This window comes from Dipodomys spectabilis, unplaced genomic scaffold (genome assembly GCF_019054845.1).
Source record: "Dipodomys spectabilis isolate Male_0828 unplaced genomic scaffold, ASM1905484v1 ptg000034l, whole genome shotgun sequence".
Classification (NCBI taxonomy): Eukaryota; Metazoa; Chordata; class Mammalia; order Rodentia; family Heteromyidae; genus Dipodomys; species Dipodomys spectabilis.
Genome location: NW_024870711.1, coordinates 9,663,392 through 9,680,278, shown reverse-complemented (window position 1 = coordinate 9,680,278; position 16,887 = coordinate 9,663,392). Strand labels below are relative to the sequence as shown.

Below are 16,887 nucleotides of genomic sequence, written 5' to 3'. Positions count from 1 at the left end.
CCGAGGCCTCACGCTTGTCTGTTTCCACAGGTGGACAGCCCCTTCAGCTCGGGCAGCCCTTCCCGGGTGCTCTTCTCCAGGGGACCCCAGCCCTCCAGCCCCGTGTCGGCTCCCGTGCGGCCCAAGACCAGCCCCGGCTCTCCCAAAACCGTGTTCCCGTTCTCCTACCAGGAGTCCCCGCCCCGCTCGCCACGGCGCATGAGCTTCAGCGGCATCTTCCGCTCCTCCTCCAAAGAATCTTCTCCCAACTCCAACCCGTCCACCTCGCCCGGGGGCATCAGGTTCTTCTCCCGCTCCAGAAAAAGTAAGACATTGGTGCGGTGGTCTCAGGTGTGTGTTGGGCTGCTGGGGACCCCGCCAAGTGGCACTAGAGCCACCGGCGGCATGGCGTGGCGTGGTGTGGCGGCGCTGCAGCCGTGGGGTCTGCTCGCCGTGCTCTGCAGATCCCGTTCTTCCCTCTGGCTGGCTGTGCACCCAGCCCTTCTGTAGGGTGCCCTCTGTCTGTGGGGTTAACTGGAACCTTCTGGGTGCTTCTAAAGACACCTAGAGCACACCCAGGTCCCCCAGGCGGCCTGGTGTGGCCCCCACCCAGGGTTTGCCCTCTGAGCTTTGTAGTGTTGACAGTGGAGCGTGGTTGTGTCTGGGGCTGGGTGTGTGTTGGGGACAGGGGTGGGGTTGGGGGGGGCAAGGTCTGGGACTTATTCGTGGTCTGGCCACTTTGAGCCTAGTGGATTACAGTGGAAGTTAAAGGCTGACTGGAGTGGGCTGGTTTCCTCCTCTTCCCTTTCTTGTTCTCTTCTGCGCCCCTGGGACAGGTGATGGGGGGGGGGGGCGGGGGAGGGGGGAGGCTCCTCTCCCTGCGCTGTGTTTGCATGCGGGAACTGCTGTGGACTCCCAGCTGGATTAAACAAGAATGCGTTTCAGTCTTCCCGAGCTGTCAGGGAGGGAGGAAAGCTCTTTTTTTATTGCATTGTTTTTGGGGAGAGGGGTTATTGCTCCCAGTACCCCCAAACCTCCCTGCAATGGCAGCCTCTGCGTGAGTCTCGTTGTGAGCACACAGGACCATGGTGAGGTGCTGCTGAGGGACCCCGCAGCCCCTGAGGTCAGCAGGACTGGGAAAAAGCCGGTGTCTGTCTGCAAAGCTGGCAGAATGTTCTAGACAGCGTCCCAGGAAGTGTGGCACACTCAGACACAATTGTCGCCCCTCAGTGTCCACCTAGGGTTCTGGGCCCCTGCAGACGCCAGCAGAGGCAGTCAGGTCCCCCTCCTGTAAAGTGGTATTTGCATATGATGTGTGTAGCCATCTCCTGGGCTTTAAATCCTCTCTTGATTGCTTAGAATAGCCAACAGTACAGAAATGCTATGGAAGCCGGGCGCCGGTGGCTCACACCTGTAATCCTAGGTACTCAGGAGGCTGAGATCTGAGGATCATGGTTCAAAGCCAGCCCCAGCAGGAAAGGTCATGAAACTCTTATCTTCAATAAACTACGAGAAAACCAGAAGTGGCGCTGTGGCTCAAGTGGTAGAGTGCTTGCCTTGAGCTGAAGAACTGAGGGACAGCACTCAGGCCCAGAGTTCAGTCCCCCACTGCCAACAGAAAGAAAGAAAAGGAAGGAAGGAAGGAGAAGGGAAGGGGAAGGGAGGGGAGGAGAGGGAAGGGAAGAATTTTGTGGAAAGAATTGTTCTATTAACCAGCCGATCACCACTGTAATCCTAGCTCTCTGGAGGCTGAGATCTGAGTATCTCAGTTTGAAGCCAGCCTAACCAAGAAAGTCAGAGATTCTTATCTCCAATAAACAACCAAAAACAAACAAAAAAAGGGAAGTGGTGCTGTAGCTCCAGCTGTAGACAGCTAGCCTTAAGCAAAAAATCTCACAAACAATGCCCAGGCCCCGAGTTCAAGTCCTAGGGCCAGCATGTGTGGGAGTTCACGCACACACCCATGTGTGCGCTTGCGCGCGCGCACATCCTCACGCACACACGCATACACTCACGCACGCACATGCACAGTGTTTTACAATACATGGTTTTAGAGAGTCATGACAAGGAAAAAAAAGAGGCTGCACAAGTCCAGCACAGACGCTTCTTGATTATGTTGGACGCGGCTGACCACACTCACATGGGTCACGCAGATGGCCGCCGGCTGTGGTCTGTGTTGTGGCACCCATAAGTTTCTTAAAAGGTGGCTTCGCCTCCTTTGGGGGTGGCAGAACAGGCTGATTCTCCTCCAGGCTATCTGAGGAAGCATCTAGAAAGATTTGGCAGAGGTGAGGAGGTAACTTGAAACAACCCGAAGTCCCGGGGGAGGTGTAGCAGGGTCCGCTCCCTTTGGGGGCCAGGGAAAGGTGTACCCCAGGCCCCTTCCCTGGAATCGGTGTGGTTGGCACGCTGCAGGGATCCTAGGCCTTCTGTGGCTCACGGATGCACAGCTCACGTCTCTGCTTCGCTTTTCCTTTCCTTTTTGCTTTGTTCTGTGAGGGTGCTTGTGTTTTGAACTCAGGAAGGCTGTCTTCTGTGTGGGCCATGCTCTTTTTGCTCTGGTGAGTTTTGAGATGGGTCTCACTTTTTGCCGCGGGCCAGTCTGGACTACAATGATCTTATTTACATGTCTGGCTGTAGTACATGCCACCATGCTAAGCCGAACTGAGGGTCTTAAAAGCTTTTTGCCTAGGCTAGCCTCAAACCATGATTCTTCCAACCTCCGCCTCCTGAGTAGCTAGGATTACAGGAGGTGTGGGAGTTTGTGAAGCTGCGCACAGAGGAAGGAAGAGGAGGAGGCACAGGAACCGGGAGTGCTGGGGGTCACTGCAGACGGATGGTCCAGGTGGAGCTGGGCGGTGGAGGGCCATTGGGCTCAGCCCAGCCTGCCCTGACTCTGGGTCCCCCAAGGAAAGCTGCTGTCCAGCAGAAGCAGAGTCCCAAAAGATCTCCTCTTGAAATCATGCTAGTTTCTTAAAAGATTCCTTCTTTAATTGTCTGAGACATTATGATTTGTAGATTTTCATCCTTTTCCTACCATCTTCTTTTAGACACTGGCAGACTTACAGACTGATTGAGAATAAAAGCTAGATTTTAAAAAATAATAATTAAAGCTAGAAGGGAACATGCAAAAACTGTGAGTGGAGAAAACAAACGAAACGCTTATAGTCATTTGAACCTACTTATAGGAATGTATACTTTGTGTACACGTGTGTCCATGCGTGTAGATGACATGAACATATATTTATATATATATATATTTATATTTATTGTATGCCATGTGATATCTGAATGATAAGTATGTGTTGCATGTATATGTATGCACACACATATGCACTATGCATTGTGTGCATCCCAGTGTGCACGTGTGTACACATATGTATGATGTGTGCATATATGGATTGGGTGGGTGTGCATACACATGCACTGTGCATTGTGTGCATTCCCATGTGCACATGTGTACACACACATGATTGTGTGATATATTGATTGGGGTGTGCACACATATGCACTGTGTACTGCATGCATTCTCATGTGCACATGTGTATATGTACATGTATGGTGTTTGTGTGTATATGGATTGGGGTGTACACACCTCTGCACTGAGCATTGTATGTGTTCCCATGTGCACACATATGTATGATGTATGTATATGAATTGGGGTATAACACATGTGCACTGTGTGTTGTATGCATTCCCATGTGCACATGCGTGTACACACACTATGGTGTGTGCATGTATGGATTGGGGGTGTGCACACACACCTTTTTAACTTTATTTTGGTGCTTCTGGGGTTGAACTCAGTCCCACACTTGCTAGGCAGGTGCTCTGTCACTTGAAACATGCCCCCGGCCTATCCTGCTTTGGTCCTTTTTAGGACAGAGTGTGGCTCTGATCTGGGCTGACATGCTGTAAGCCTGAGGCCTGTGGCCCTGTGGCCCCCAGCCACAGGTGGGTGGGCACATGGGGTGGCAGAGTCTTGGCTCTTGGCTGTGACGTAGGTGGACTTGGGCACAGGTGAGGAGTGGGGGTGAGCACAGGAGTGCACCACATCCGGAGTCCATCCTGAAGGACGGAGTGAGGCCTCGGTCCTCCTCCCTGTGCCTGGACAGCCTTACTGGGAGTGGGGATCCCACTCCAGACCCCCAGGCCACATGCTGGGCACGAATGTGCCCCTCGGTTTCTGCCATGGACCGCATTTACCTCATCCCAAGTCAGCAAGGCAGGCACTGCCTGGGGTGCCTGGGGTGAGTTAGGGCCACATGCACCTTGCAGGTCTCCCGGGGGCTCATGGTTGCTGGGTATCATGGCCGACACTGGGTAGAATGTTACTAGGTGCTGAAGACAGGCCAGGCTTCTGGCTCTCTGGGCAGGGGCTCCTGCTGCCTGGGCCTCCCACATTCTGCCAGCAGAGCTCCTCAAGACTTCACCATCTGCCGAGGCAGCCGTAGGCTGGGCTCAGGAAGGCTGTGAATTGGCTCCAAACTGGGCTCAGGAGGGCTATGATTGGCTCCAGGCCGTGCTCAGGAGGGCTGTGCTCTGGAGAGCTTTGATAGGCTCTGGGCTGTGCTCAGGAAGGCTATGATTGGCTCCAGGCCATGTTCAGGAGGGCTGTGATTGGCTCCAGGCCATGCTTAGGAGGGCTGTGCTCAGGAGAGCTGTGACAGGCTCTGGGCTGTGCTTAGGAGGGCTGTGATTGGCTCCAGGCCATGCTCAGGAATGCTGTGCTCAGGAGAGCTGTGACAGGCTCTGGGCTGTGCTTAGGAGGGAGGTGATTGGCTCCAGGCTGGACTCAAGAGAGCTTTGATTGGCTCCAGACCATGCTGGAGGGCTGTGATTGGTTCCAGGCCATGCTCGGGGGGAGGGAGGGAGGTTATGATTGGTTCCAGGCCATGCTCAGATGGGCTGTGATTGGCTCTGGGCTGGGCTTAAGAGGGCTGTGATTGGCTCCAGGCCATGCTCAGGAGGGCTGTGATTGGCTCCAGGATGCTCAGATGGACAGGAACTATGTTGGTGGGAATGGGTGTGGAGCTGGGGAATTTTGCTTTTTCAGAGAAGCCCCTGGGACCGGGGTGTTAAGACCAGAATAGTCTTGTGGCTTCTTCCCAAAGAGACATCACTGCCCCAGCCCTGCCCCAGACCTAGTACCAGAGGCCAAGTCTGGACCAGAGGCCCCACAGTGAGGCTGTCCCCCCATTCCCCACCCCCCCACCCCCGTCCTACACAGTCCTGCACCGTCCCACACCATCCCACACCATCAGGGTAGCAAGCTTTTGTGCTGGCGTGGAGAGCAGACAGCTGAATCTGCTTTCCCTACGGCATAGAATTATTCCTGGAGCACAGTGCCCAGGCAGTAAGTTGTACCAGATTGATTTTTACAGAATTGAGAGCAATGCCAGCAGCCAGGCAGAGGGTCTTTCCTCCTGCCCCAGGAGCCCACTGTGCCACTGTGGGCGTGGCAGGGATGTCCCATGGACAGAGCTCATTACCCAGCATCCCAGGGGTCCTGTCTCATCTCCATACCAAGAACAGCAGTGTGTCTAGTCAGCTGACCCATTTCCACCCTGAGTCAGCACAAATCATGGACAGCCCGATTCTGTCTGCACTGCCTGCTACACAGTTTTGACCCACATTTATTCAAAAGGTGCCGGGGTGTCTACTATTGGCCACCATCCTCTTACTTTTATTCTGTTGCTTGTAGTCTGCGCTCTCTGAGTCTGGCCTGTCATTTAGAAGGGAACCAGGACATACCAGAGGGTCACTCAGCCGTAGACACTGGGGACAAATAAGAATTCTGGCCTCTGCATCTGACCTAGGGACCAATAGATACCTAAACTGGCCAGTGCCATGGGATGCAGTCTCCTATAGGCCTTCTGGAGGCGGACTGGTCTTCCCTGACTGCGTGCCTCTCCCCAACGGCACAGCAGTGGCTCTTGGCTTGTCCTGGGCTTCCCTCAGGCTCTTTCCAGCCCACCATGTAGTGCAAACCCACCCTGCTTGGGTGGTCCAGGCCAGTCACCTCACTCTGACAATACCTGCTGGCTGCCGGTTCAGCTAATACAGTGCTCAGCAAATGGCAGCCTGAAGACATGCCGATCAGCTTGCTGCCTTCTCTCACAGAGAAAGCCCTTAAAGGAAGCAGGAAAGCCCTTTACAAAGGACAGGACAAGACAGATGGAAGGTGTTACAGGTGTATTTCACACATACCCTTTGTGTGTGTGTGTGTGTGTTTGTGTGTGTGTGTGTGTACACATGTGTGCATGCGCACGCTCTGCTTCTGGGCCTTGAACTCAGGGCCTTGCACTAGAGTTGGCTTTTTCACTCCAGACTGGTTGGATCACAACTCTGTTTCTGAATGTGTAGTTCCTTTCTGGAACCTTCTACAGGGACTTCCTGAGCTCATCCACTCTTACTGTTTTTCCCATTAGTCTTTCACCATTAACTTCCTTCAGTGCATCTTCTCTCGAGCTGCTGAACACTCATCTGTCTCCAGGCCTTGTCTCTTGGCTCTGCTTTCTGTCAGCAACACTGTGGAGGCTGTGGCTTAGTAAGAAGCTTGGGCGGCCGCGCTGCAGCGAGAGGGAACGTGAGCTTCTGCTTAGTCTTGCGTGGAGGAGATCAAGGACAGAAAACCCAAGACCAAAAAAGACCACAAGTCCTGCCTGATTGACGCCCCACGCAGCTGGCCCCAGATCCCGACAGTGAGCCAGTCTTTGACCCTCAGGCTTGAGTGAATAAGAGTGATTAGAAAACACACATGGCAGGCTGTGCTTGCCAGAACTGTGGCTTGTGCATAGCAATCCCGCTGTACCGTTCTGTTGGGCATAAACACAGAATGTTCTTATCCCATGTTCTGGAGCCTGGAAGTCTGAGGTCATGGTTGCTTCCTTCTGAGACTGTGAGGAGACTCTGTCTAGCTTCTTGTCCAGTTCCTGGTGGCTGCTAGCATTCCTTGGCTTGTCGTCACATCATGCCAGTCTCTGTGCTCGCTGTCCTCTGGCTTCCCGTGTGTGTCTGTCCAAATTTCCCTTGTGAACAGAACACCAGTCATCTTGGATGGCAGGATAGGACCTCTCCTTAACCAGCGGAACCTGCAGCCGCCCTGTCCCCTCAGAGGGTTCCCTTCTGCAGTGCTAGGACTTAGGATCTCAGCATAGCAATTTGGGAAGAATACAGCGATCCTGCAGGGAGCAGCCACGACCATGCCTGGTCTTCTAAACAGTGTTCTGAACAGGGCACCACATCCCTACAGGGCTGGACTTGGAGGAAGAAGTTACCGTGGGCCAGACGGTCCAGAAGAGCTGTTATGATAAGTGGAAACACTCAAGCTGGCCTTGAAGGCGAACAGGAGGGTGCGTCCACCCTGATGGCTCCAAATGTCAGTGGACTTGGAATCTATGGACATCTTTCCTGAACAGTGCAAGTGTGGGCAGCAGGCCACCTGCTCCCCTCCCCCCCCCCCCCGCCCCCTTTCGTGAGTCCTGAGCCACTCACCCCAGTGGCCCCAGCAGCTCTGTTCTGTATCAGAACCATGGCTGTCCAAACCTTCACTCACCTGTCTGGCTTTTCCCAGATCTCTTCTTCCTGACTGTTTTGGTCCCCCCCGCCTCTTTTTTCTTTTTGTGCCAGTCCTGGGGCTTGAACTCAGAGCTGAAGCACTGTCCCTTAGCTTTCTGTGTTCAAAGGTTAGCTCTCTGCCATTTTAACCACAGGTCCTCTTCCAGCCTTTGATTTCTGAAGTCAGTTGGAAACAGAGTCTCACTTGTCTTTCCTGCCCAGGCTGGCTTTGAACCATGTTCCTCAGATCTCAGCCTCCTGAGTAGCTAGGATGACAGGTGTGAGCCTCCAGCACCTGGCTTCTGTCTCTTCAATGAGAAACTCGTGTCTTTCACTGCAGGTTGTTGAGTGAGTGTCACCTGGGCCTCCCCTCGCACCTCCTCTACCTTCTTATCCTCCCACCTAGCACCGATGACTCCAAAACTTCTTTGCACCATCTTCTAGCAAATTCTTCCACCTTTTCCCTCCATCCCATTCCTGTGGGGAGGAACAAGATGTGCTAAGTAATCTTCACTGACCCTCGAAGGTCAAAGGAAGGACAAAGCCGCAGATGCCAGGCTGAGTGGTGCGGGTTTCTCTGCGTGCAGCTCAGAGCACCGTGATATGATGCCAGGCTGAGTGGTGCGGGTTTCTCTGTATGCAGCTCAGAGCACGTGGTGCGGGTTTCTCTGCGTGCAGCTCAGAGCATCGTGTGGCTGCCAGGCTGAGTGGTGCAGGTTTCTCTGCATCCGGCTCAGAGCACCGTGTGGCTGCCAGGCTGAGTGGTGCGGGTTTCTCTGTGTGTGGCTCGGAGCATCGTGTGGCTGCCAGGCTGAGTGGTGCGGGTTTCTCTGTATGCAGCTCAGAGCACGTGGTGCGGGTTTCTCTGCGTGCAGCTCAGAGCACTGTGTGGCTGCCAGGCTGAGTTTGCAGGTTTCTCTGTGTGTGGCTCGGAGCACCGTGTGGCTACCAGGCTGAGTGGTGCGGGTTTCTCTGCGTCCGGCTCAGAGCACCGTATGGCTGCCAGGCTGAGTGGTGCGGGTTTCTCTGCGTGTGGCTCGGAGCACCGTGTGGCTGCCAGGCTGAGTGGTGCGGGTTTCTCTGTATGCAGCTCAGAGCACGTGGTGCGGGTTTCTCTGCGTGCAGCTCAGAGCACCGTGTGGCTGCCAGGCTGAGTGGTGCGGGTTTCTCTGAGTCCGGCTCAGAGCACCGTGTGGCTGCCAGGCTGAGTGGTGCGGGTTTCTCTGCGTGTGGCTCGGAGCACCGTGTGGCTGCCAGGCTGAGTGGTGCGGGTTTCTCTGCGTGCAGCTCGGACCACCATGTGGCGATGCCAGGCTGAGTGGTGCGGGTTTCTCTGTGTGCAGCTCAGAGCACCGTGTGGCTGCCAGGCTGAGTGGTGCGGGTTTCTCTGCGTGGGGCTCGGAGTACCGTGTGGCGAGCGTTCTTCCCACCCACTGGGCTGCTGCTGCGTGCTCTCGCAGAACAAGTGCAGCTGGAAACGGCTGTTACTGTGGTTCCTGGCTGAACTCTGATATCGCTGTGCATTCCACATATGAGAGGCCCCTCGGACCCTCACCTTGTCCAGCGCTAGGCTGACGTCTACAATCCGGAGCCAAGGGTCACAACCACAGGAGCGTAAGGGTGGGTCACCCGCCCTGTTCCCTGGATGCCTGGCGCTGAGTGGAAGACTTAATGTTTGTCTTGCTGAGTCTGGGCCGTGGTTTGATCTCATCTCCTTTTTGGAATGGGGTTGTTTATTCTGTGCCATTGCGTATTGGAAGTGCGTCACCATCTGCCCGGGCCTTTTGGCCCAGGTCTCAGAGGAGACTTTGCACATGGACTTCAGAACAGTGCTGGCACGAAAGGCCTGGCCCTCCAGGGGACAACTGAGTGCATTTTGCATCCTGAGGTGGGCTTGAGCCTTTTGCGGGCTGGAGTTGGGATCTTGTGTTGACACAAGGTGGATGTGGGATGGCCAGTCTGGGCTGCGGGGAGTCACTGGAGCAAGACGGGGGAGGAGGGACAGAAGCCATGCCCCTGGGGGCAAGGGTGTTTCCAGAGCACTCGCCACAGGGGAGGGAAGACGAAGCCTGACTGTGCAGCAGCCTATCACAGTCGGAAGGGCCAGATGGAATGAAAGCAGGGAAGGGGGAAGCCTTGGGCAGGCACTTCCCTCTGCTTCCTGGCCACCATGATGTGGGCTACTCTACCACCCCTCCCCACCATGATGGCTGAAACCTCTGGGAGCATGGGCCGGAATAAATCCTTCATTTTAATTGTTGCTGCTCACAGATACTTGTCGCATCAATGAGAGTCTGGCTGACGTAGGCTGAGTGGGAAGGACCTGATGGGACCCACAACGCAAGGGGTGTCACTGTCCTGAGCCGGCGTCTGTCTCTGAGTGTCCTCACGCTCCCCTAGGCTACCGGGTTGTTTACTTTCCATAGGTCCCTGGTCCTGCCTGGCCACGGGTTCTGCCAGAGCTGTGTGACCCGAAGTCAGCCACTGATGGTCCCCTCTGGACTGCACACAGGTCCTCACGTTTCCCTGGGACTCCTCTGGAACTGGGCCCTAAGATAGTGCTGTGCCCAGCCTCCAGCTCTCGGCGGGACCTGGGGTTTGTTCTGACCTCAGTGAGTCTGAGAGACGCTGTGTGTGAGCGGCTTCCCTCCAGCTGTCCTGGGCCCTCTGCTCCTCACGGTCCCTCACATCCGCCGTGGGCACGGCGTGGTCCCTGCTCTGGTGGTGTCAGGCTGACGGGCCAGCGCAGCTGCTCCCTGTTTCCCACTATAGCTTTGCTCTCAGGCCGCTGCCCAGAGTGCGAGGGAAACTGGTGTCACTCAGGGTCACTGAGGGATCTGACTCAGCCCGGAGCGGGTGGGTGCCCTCTCCCCAAAAGGCAGGAGTGGGAGGTGACATGGAGGCATGGCTTCCAGAACCGCAGGACAAAGGCAGCACACAGAGTGAGGAAGATGGTTCTTGATGAGCTTTGCATCATTAAAATAACTAGTGACCTACTAATTGGGTGGGGGGAGAACTACAGTTTGAACTCAGGGCCTTACATGTGCCAGGCAGGCACTCTGCCACTTGAGCTATGGCCCCAGACCATTCTATTTTAGTTGTTTTTGAGACAAGGTATCACTTCTGTGAGGGTGGGAGTGTACTGGGGCTTGAACTCAGGGCCTGGGCACTGTCCCTGAGCTTTTTCAGCTCAAGGGTGGCATTCTACCACTTGAGCCACTCCAACTTTTTGGTGGTTCATTGAAGATTAAGAGACTCATAGATGTTCCTGCCTGGCTGACTTCAAGCTGCTAACCTGCCAGTCTCTGTCTCCCTCATAGCTGGGATTCCAGGCAGGTGCCTAGCTTAGTGTACACTTTAAAAAAGCTTTTTGGAAGCCAAGTACCCGTGGCTTGTGCCTGTAATATTAGTTACTTGCAAGGATTATGGTTGTAGCCAGCCTGGCAGAAAAGTCAAAACTCTACCCCAACAGGAGAGTGTGTGGTGGTGTGTACCTGTCACCAGCTTCCTAGAAGCAAAAAAAGGAGGATTCCTGCCTCACAGGAAGCAGAACTGTATCTTAGAAGTGTTCAGCACAAACCAGGTGCTAGTGGCTCACACCTTTAATCCCAGCTACTCAGGAGGAGGTTGAGATCTGAGGATCATAGCCAGCCTGGGCAGGAAAGTCCATGAGCTTCTTATTGCCAATAAACTACCCTGGCCAGAAAGAAAGGCCACACCTGGAGCTGTGGCTCAAGTGGTAGGGCACTAGCCTTGAGCAAAAGAAGCAGAGAGACATCACCCAGGCTGTGAAATTGGCGTATGCATGTACACACGTGCATGCGCGCGCACACACACACATATGTAATAAGTGCAAAAAGGGACTGGAGGCATGGGCCAATGGAATAGTGCCAGCCTGGCAAGTGTGAGGCCCTGAGTAAAAACTCTAGTACAGGGCTGGGAAGGTGGCTCAGTGGTAGAGTGCTTGATTCTTCAGCACCACATAAGCAGAAAAGGCTGGAAGTGGTGCTGTGGCTCAAGTGGTAGAGGGCTAACCTTGAGCTGAAGAGCTGAGGGACAGTGCCCAGGCCCAGAGTTCAGGCCCACAACCGACAACCCCCCCCCCAAAAAAAAAAAACTCCAGTACACTCCCAAGGAGAGATGTTTGCTTGGGTCCCCACGCAGTCTAGGCTGGGATAGGAGGCTGCAGCGAGCGTCTTGTTATTACTACCAGTATTCAACTCCTTTGGGACAGGTCAGCCATCTACTAGACTCAATCCTAAGTTCCTCTGACACTCAACGCTAGACGGCCTTGACATTTTATTTTCAGTGTTATTTTCTGAGTTCTTTTTTTTCACATCTGACTTGAGTTAGGAGAATGTGGGTGAGAGACCAGATCTGAGATTAGCCTGCCAGTGACACTTTTGAGTTTTTCTGTCTTTGTGGCGATTGGCCACTAGGGGGCGACCTAGCCTCGCATGTGAGCGCAGGCTGGCAAGGCAGCTCAGGCCCTGTCTCTGCCCAGCTTTCTCACCTGTCCAGACCAATGGAGTGCCTGGCCAGGCCTTGTCACCAGGTTGTCCAGCGCCGACCATATCCATGTGCACCTGTCCCCCTGGGGATAGACTGGACCTGGGCACTATGGGAAGAAAATGAAGGTGCTGCCCGGTGTCTCGGGAGTCTTTGGTGTAGGCAGGGCGTGTGGCCCCCCAGGCTGCGCCATGCCACGCCTGGCAGAGGGCTCGGCAGTGCGCGTGTGCTGAGCCGCTCAGCGTGGGCGACCCAGGGCTGGCAGAGGCCGCCCGGAGGCTCGTGCTTGGCTGGAGGTCAGGATCCCAGGCAGCCACCGCTGGAGACCACAGAAGCCACCAGATGTTGCCTGGAACACGAGTGGCCCTCACCACTCTGCAGAGACACGACAGAGAGACACGGAGGCCGGCTAGGGAAGGGGCCCTGAGCTAGATCTGGACACCAGCCACCCGGTGGCTTGTGGGTCCTCAGAGACCCGTGTCCATTCCTGCCTCCTCTAGAGACCCTGTCTGTGGTATCCACCACCTGCCCCAGCTCTGAAATACACATGTGCCTTGAAGTAGTGTGTAGTCTCTGTTTCCTTGGGGTTAGCTTGGAAGCCTTTTATTTTACCTTCATTTATTGTCTTTTAAGTAGTTGTACAAAGGAGTTGCCATCCAACAAAGCAGTTTATGAGCACAATGCATCTTGGTCATTCTCACCCATCCCTCTTCACCACCCCCCCCCCCCCCCGGCTTTTCTTGGTTTTGTAGGAGATGCATTGAATTCTTAACTGCATTTTCCCCCTGGTCTTCTCCTCATTTGTCTGCAGGTGTGAGCCACCTGGACCTGACTCGAAAACTTGTTGATGATAGCCAGCTAAGAAATGCATTGGATGGCCAGGCACTGGTGGCTCCCACCTATAATCCTAGCTACTCAGGAGGCTGAGATCTGAGAATCACAGTTCAAAGCCAACCCAGGCAGAAAAGCCTGTGAGACTCTTATCTCTAATTAATCCCCCCAAAAGATGGAAGTGAAGCTGTGTCTCAAATGGTAGAGCACTACCTTGAGCAAAAAAGCTCAGGGACTACACCCAGGCCTTGAGTTCAAGCCCAGGACCAGCCAAAAGAAAAGGAAAAGGAAAAGGAGGAGGAGGCGGAGGGGAAGGGGAGAAAAAAGAATCATAAGTTGAAAAGAAATGTGTTGGCTGTTCTAATCCTGTACCTGCAGTTGGAATGAAAAAGCATTTATCCTGGGCTGTGTCTTCAGTGTCCTACTCTATTCTTTAAGCATTCGTCATCTGTCTTGTGTGGTTGGTGTCCTGACTTGGTTGGTGAGGTGGTAGTATTCAGGAACTACTGCTGTGGATGGAGAGCCGACAGCCAGACCAGCTTGGAATGCCGGACAGGCGTCTGGGCACACATCCCGCAGCAGAGCGTGCAGAGCGCTGCAGGGTTCGGGACAGCCCTGGGCTCTGCCTAGAGATGTGGAAGGGGAGTTCCCACTGTGGAAAGCAGTGCACAGCCGACACCCAGCTCACGCCCTGTGATCGCCCCAAAGGAACTTCACGCTGGGCACACAGCCAGGTGTGAGCCAGGCTCACACCTGTGATCCCAGCTACTTAGGTAGATAAGATCTAAAGATGGTGGTTCAAAGCCAGCCCAGTCAGGAAAGTTTATGAGACTCTTACCTCCAATAAACTACTCCCTCTTCCCCACCTCTCCCCGCAAAAAAGCCAGAAGTGGAGCTGTGGCTCAAGTGGTACCAACTTTGAGCAAAAAAGCTCAGGGTGGGCGCCAAGGCCCTGAGTTCAAGGCCCAGTATGGGCACAGCAAAAGGTATGTGTGTGGGGAGGGGGTTGTCATTAATTAGGAGCAGTCTATTTTTACCAGGAATGACAATATGATCCAGGCTGCTCTAGCGGGGTACCGGGAGGGAAGGAAGAAAGCACTGCTTCTGAGCCCCGGGACCTTCCGGGGCAGCCAGCCAGGATGGTGCTTTGAAATTCCAATGAGCTTGTGGGTTTAGTTAACTTGTAAAACTGAGGCCCTTCCGCAGTGCCCAGCAACTGGGCCTTATTTTTCCACTCAAGGGCTGCTTTCCCATAAAACGCAAAGGTTTTGTGCTATGCAGGGAAGAATGAACTGGTGCTGGGAAGACTTTAATTTGGAGTCTCCACGTCTTCCATTTACATGCCCAGGGCTTCCCAGGGCTTCCCAGGGCCGAGCCGCCCTGCCCCGGCTTGCCTGGCGAACAAACACGGGCAGCTGGAGCCCTTGTGCCATCAATGGAGCCATTGTACCCACACAGAGTGGGAAGCGGATTGCGAGTGTGGACTCCAGCCGGCTCGGCGCGGGCCACACCACCGCCAGGGCGCGCCTCTCTGCCTGTCTGAGCCTTGTCTTAGGGGCGGCCATTCGCTTCACCTGGTTCCTGCTGGGCCTGGTCTAAAGACTCGGATGACATGGTTGCACTTCTGGGGTTCTGGGGTTTGAAAGGGGAGCGGAGGGCTGAGAGTCTGAGAGGCGGCACAAGGCTTAGAAACAAGTCTGCTCCACCTGGGGTGGGGGCGGGGAGGGAGCAGAGGGGAGGGCTGGGCAACCTGTCACCCTTCTCCACCCCTTCTCCACCGGAAGACCTGAGTGTTGCTGCGGGAGGTTGGGGGCCAGTCCTGGGCAGGGGAGTGGCCAGGGACACGTGTGGGCATGCACACGGCCCCTGAGCATGGCCTGAGCCCAAGGCTGGGTCACAGTGACAAATCTGTGTGTGTGTGCACACGTGTGTGCATGCCTGAGTGCTAGCAATGGGGCTTGCTTGGCGCTTTTGCTCAGAGGCTGGTGCTCTACCACTTGAGCCACAGCTCCGCTTCTGGCTCTTCGGTTCACTGGAGATGAGTGTCACAGATTGGTCTGCTCCAGCTGGCTTTGAGCTCCTCAGAGCTCAGCCTCCTGAGTTAGCCAGGATTACAGATGTGAGCCACCAGTCTGTGGGGGGTTGCCCATACTGAGGCTGCATTGAGGGTGTCCAGAGACATGGCCTGCTGCAGCCGCATGTTGGGCGAGCCCCATGGGCGTGGCCTGTGCGATGTTGGAGGGACAGAGCCAGTGGGATGGGACACGGTGGGCGTGGCCTGTGCGGTGTTGGACAGAGCTAGTGGGACACGGTGGGCGTGGCCTATGTGGTGTTTGAAGGACAGAGCCAGTGAGACACGGTGGGCGTGGCCTGTGCGGTGTTGGAGGCACAGAGCCAGTGGGACATGGTGGGCGTGGCCTTGCGATGTTGGACAGAGTCAGTGGGACACAGTGGGCGTGGCCTGTTTGGTGATGGAGGCACAGCCAGTGGGACACGGTGGGCGTGGCCTGTGCGATTTTGGACAGAGCCAGTGGGACACGGTGGGCGTAGCCTGTGCATGTTGGAGGCACAGAGCCAGTGAGACACGGTGGGCGTGGCCTGTGCGATGTTGGACAGAGCCAATGGGACACGGTGGGCGTGGCCTTGCGATGTTGGAAGGACAGCTAGTGGGACACGGTGGGCGTGGCCTGTGCGGTGTTGGAGGCACAGAGCCAGGGGGACACGGTGGGCGTGGCCTGTGCATGTTGGAGGCACAGAGCCAGGGGGACACGGTGGGCGTGGCCTGTGCATGTTGGAGGCACAGAGCCAGGGGGACACGGTGGGCGTGGCCTGTGCATGTTGGAGGCACAGAGCCAGGGGGACACGGTGGGCGTGGCCTGTGCATGTTGGAGGCACAGAGCCAGGGGGACACGGTGGGCGTGGCCTGTGCATGTTGGAGGCACAGAGCCAGGGGGACACGGTGGGCGTGGCCTGTGCATGTTGGAGGCACAGAGCCAGGGGGACATGGGTGGTGTCACTAGCTTTCTTGGGCGTGGCAGGAGAAAAGAAATATTGAATGATGGGAGTAAAAGGTCGGTGGGGACAGCACTCTGCACCTGTTCAGTATGCACTGACAGCACAGAAGATGGTAGTATCAACCGCTCAACTAAATGGTAGATACATGGCAGCTCAGGTAGAAGCGTAGGGAGACTGAGGAGCAGGGGACCGGGAGCCCCCGGACACCCTACAATGGCATCTTCAAACAGGGCGCACACATCTTTCTTGTGGAAGGTTACAGAGTAAATATCTCAGGCTTTTTTGGGTGGGGAGAGAGACATGTTCTATCTTTTCAACTACTTAGCCATAGACAACCACAGGCTAGTAGACACGGCTGTATCCCCATCAATGTTTATGAAACCTACACTGGCCAGTGAGCTCAGCAACTCTTCTTTTTAAAAACACATAAATCTGGCCAGGCACTGTAATCCTAGCTACTCAGGAAGCTGAGATCTGAGGATTGCAGTTCAAAGCCAGCCCAGGTAGGAAAGTCTGTGAGACTCTCATCTCCAATAAACTACTCAAAAAAAGCTAGAAGTGGAGATGCGGCTCAAATGGTAGCACTCCAGCCTTGAGCAGAAGCAGCTCAGGGACTGTGCTCAGGCCCTGACTTCAAGCCCTAGGACTGCGCGCGCATGCGCGCGCGCACACACACACACACACACACACACACACACACACACACACACACACACACACACACACACACACACACACACACTAATCTGGGTGCAGAGATGGTGACACATACCTGCAGTTCCAGCTATTCAAGAAGCAGATATAGGAAGATCATGGTCAAAGGTTTCCCAGTCAAATGCCTAAGGCCCTCTCTGAAAAATAAACTAAAGCAAACCAGGCTTAGGGATATGACTCAAGTGGTAGAGCACCAGTCTCACAAAAATCCCCAGTACTGCTAAAATAAAAATAAACAGCAACCCAGACCCCATAACTGTGATACAACCGTGTTGTCCTTGG

The 16,887-nt window shown here is 54.9% G+C and overlaps 1 protein-coding gene across 3 annotated transcripts in view; it reads left to right on the top strand.

The window, feature by feature from the left end:
* The window catches only part of Prkag2 (protein kinase AMP-activated non-catalytic subunit gamma 2), a 213,147-nt gene that overhangs the window by 67,596 nt on the left and 128,664 nt on the right, over window positions 1-16,887 (top strand). For all 3 annotated transcript variants that reach the window (XM_042677172.1, XM_042677170.1, XM_042677169.1), the window contains exon 3: window positions 31-304. Coding sequence is in view for 2 of the 3 variants with exons in the window: in XM_042677170.1 (XP_042533104.1) it covers window positions 31-304 (274 nt within the window). In the remaining variant the exon portion in view is untranslated. The remainder of the gene's footprint in view (window positions 1-30; window positions 305-16,887) is intronic.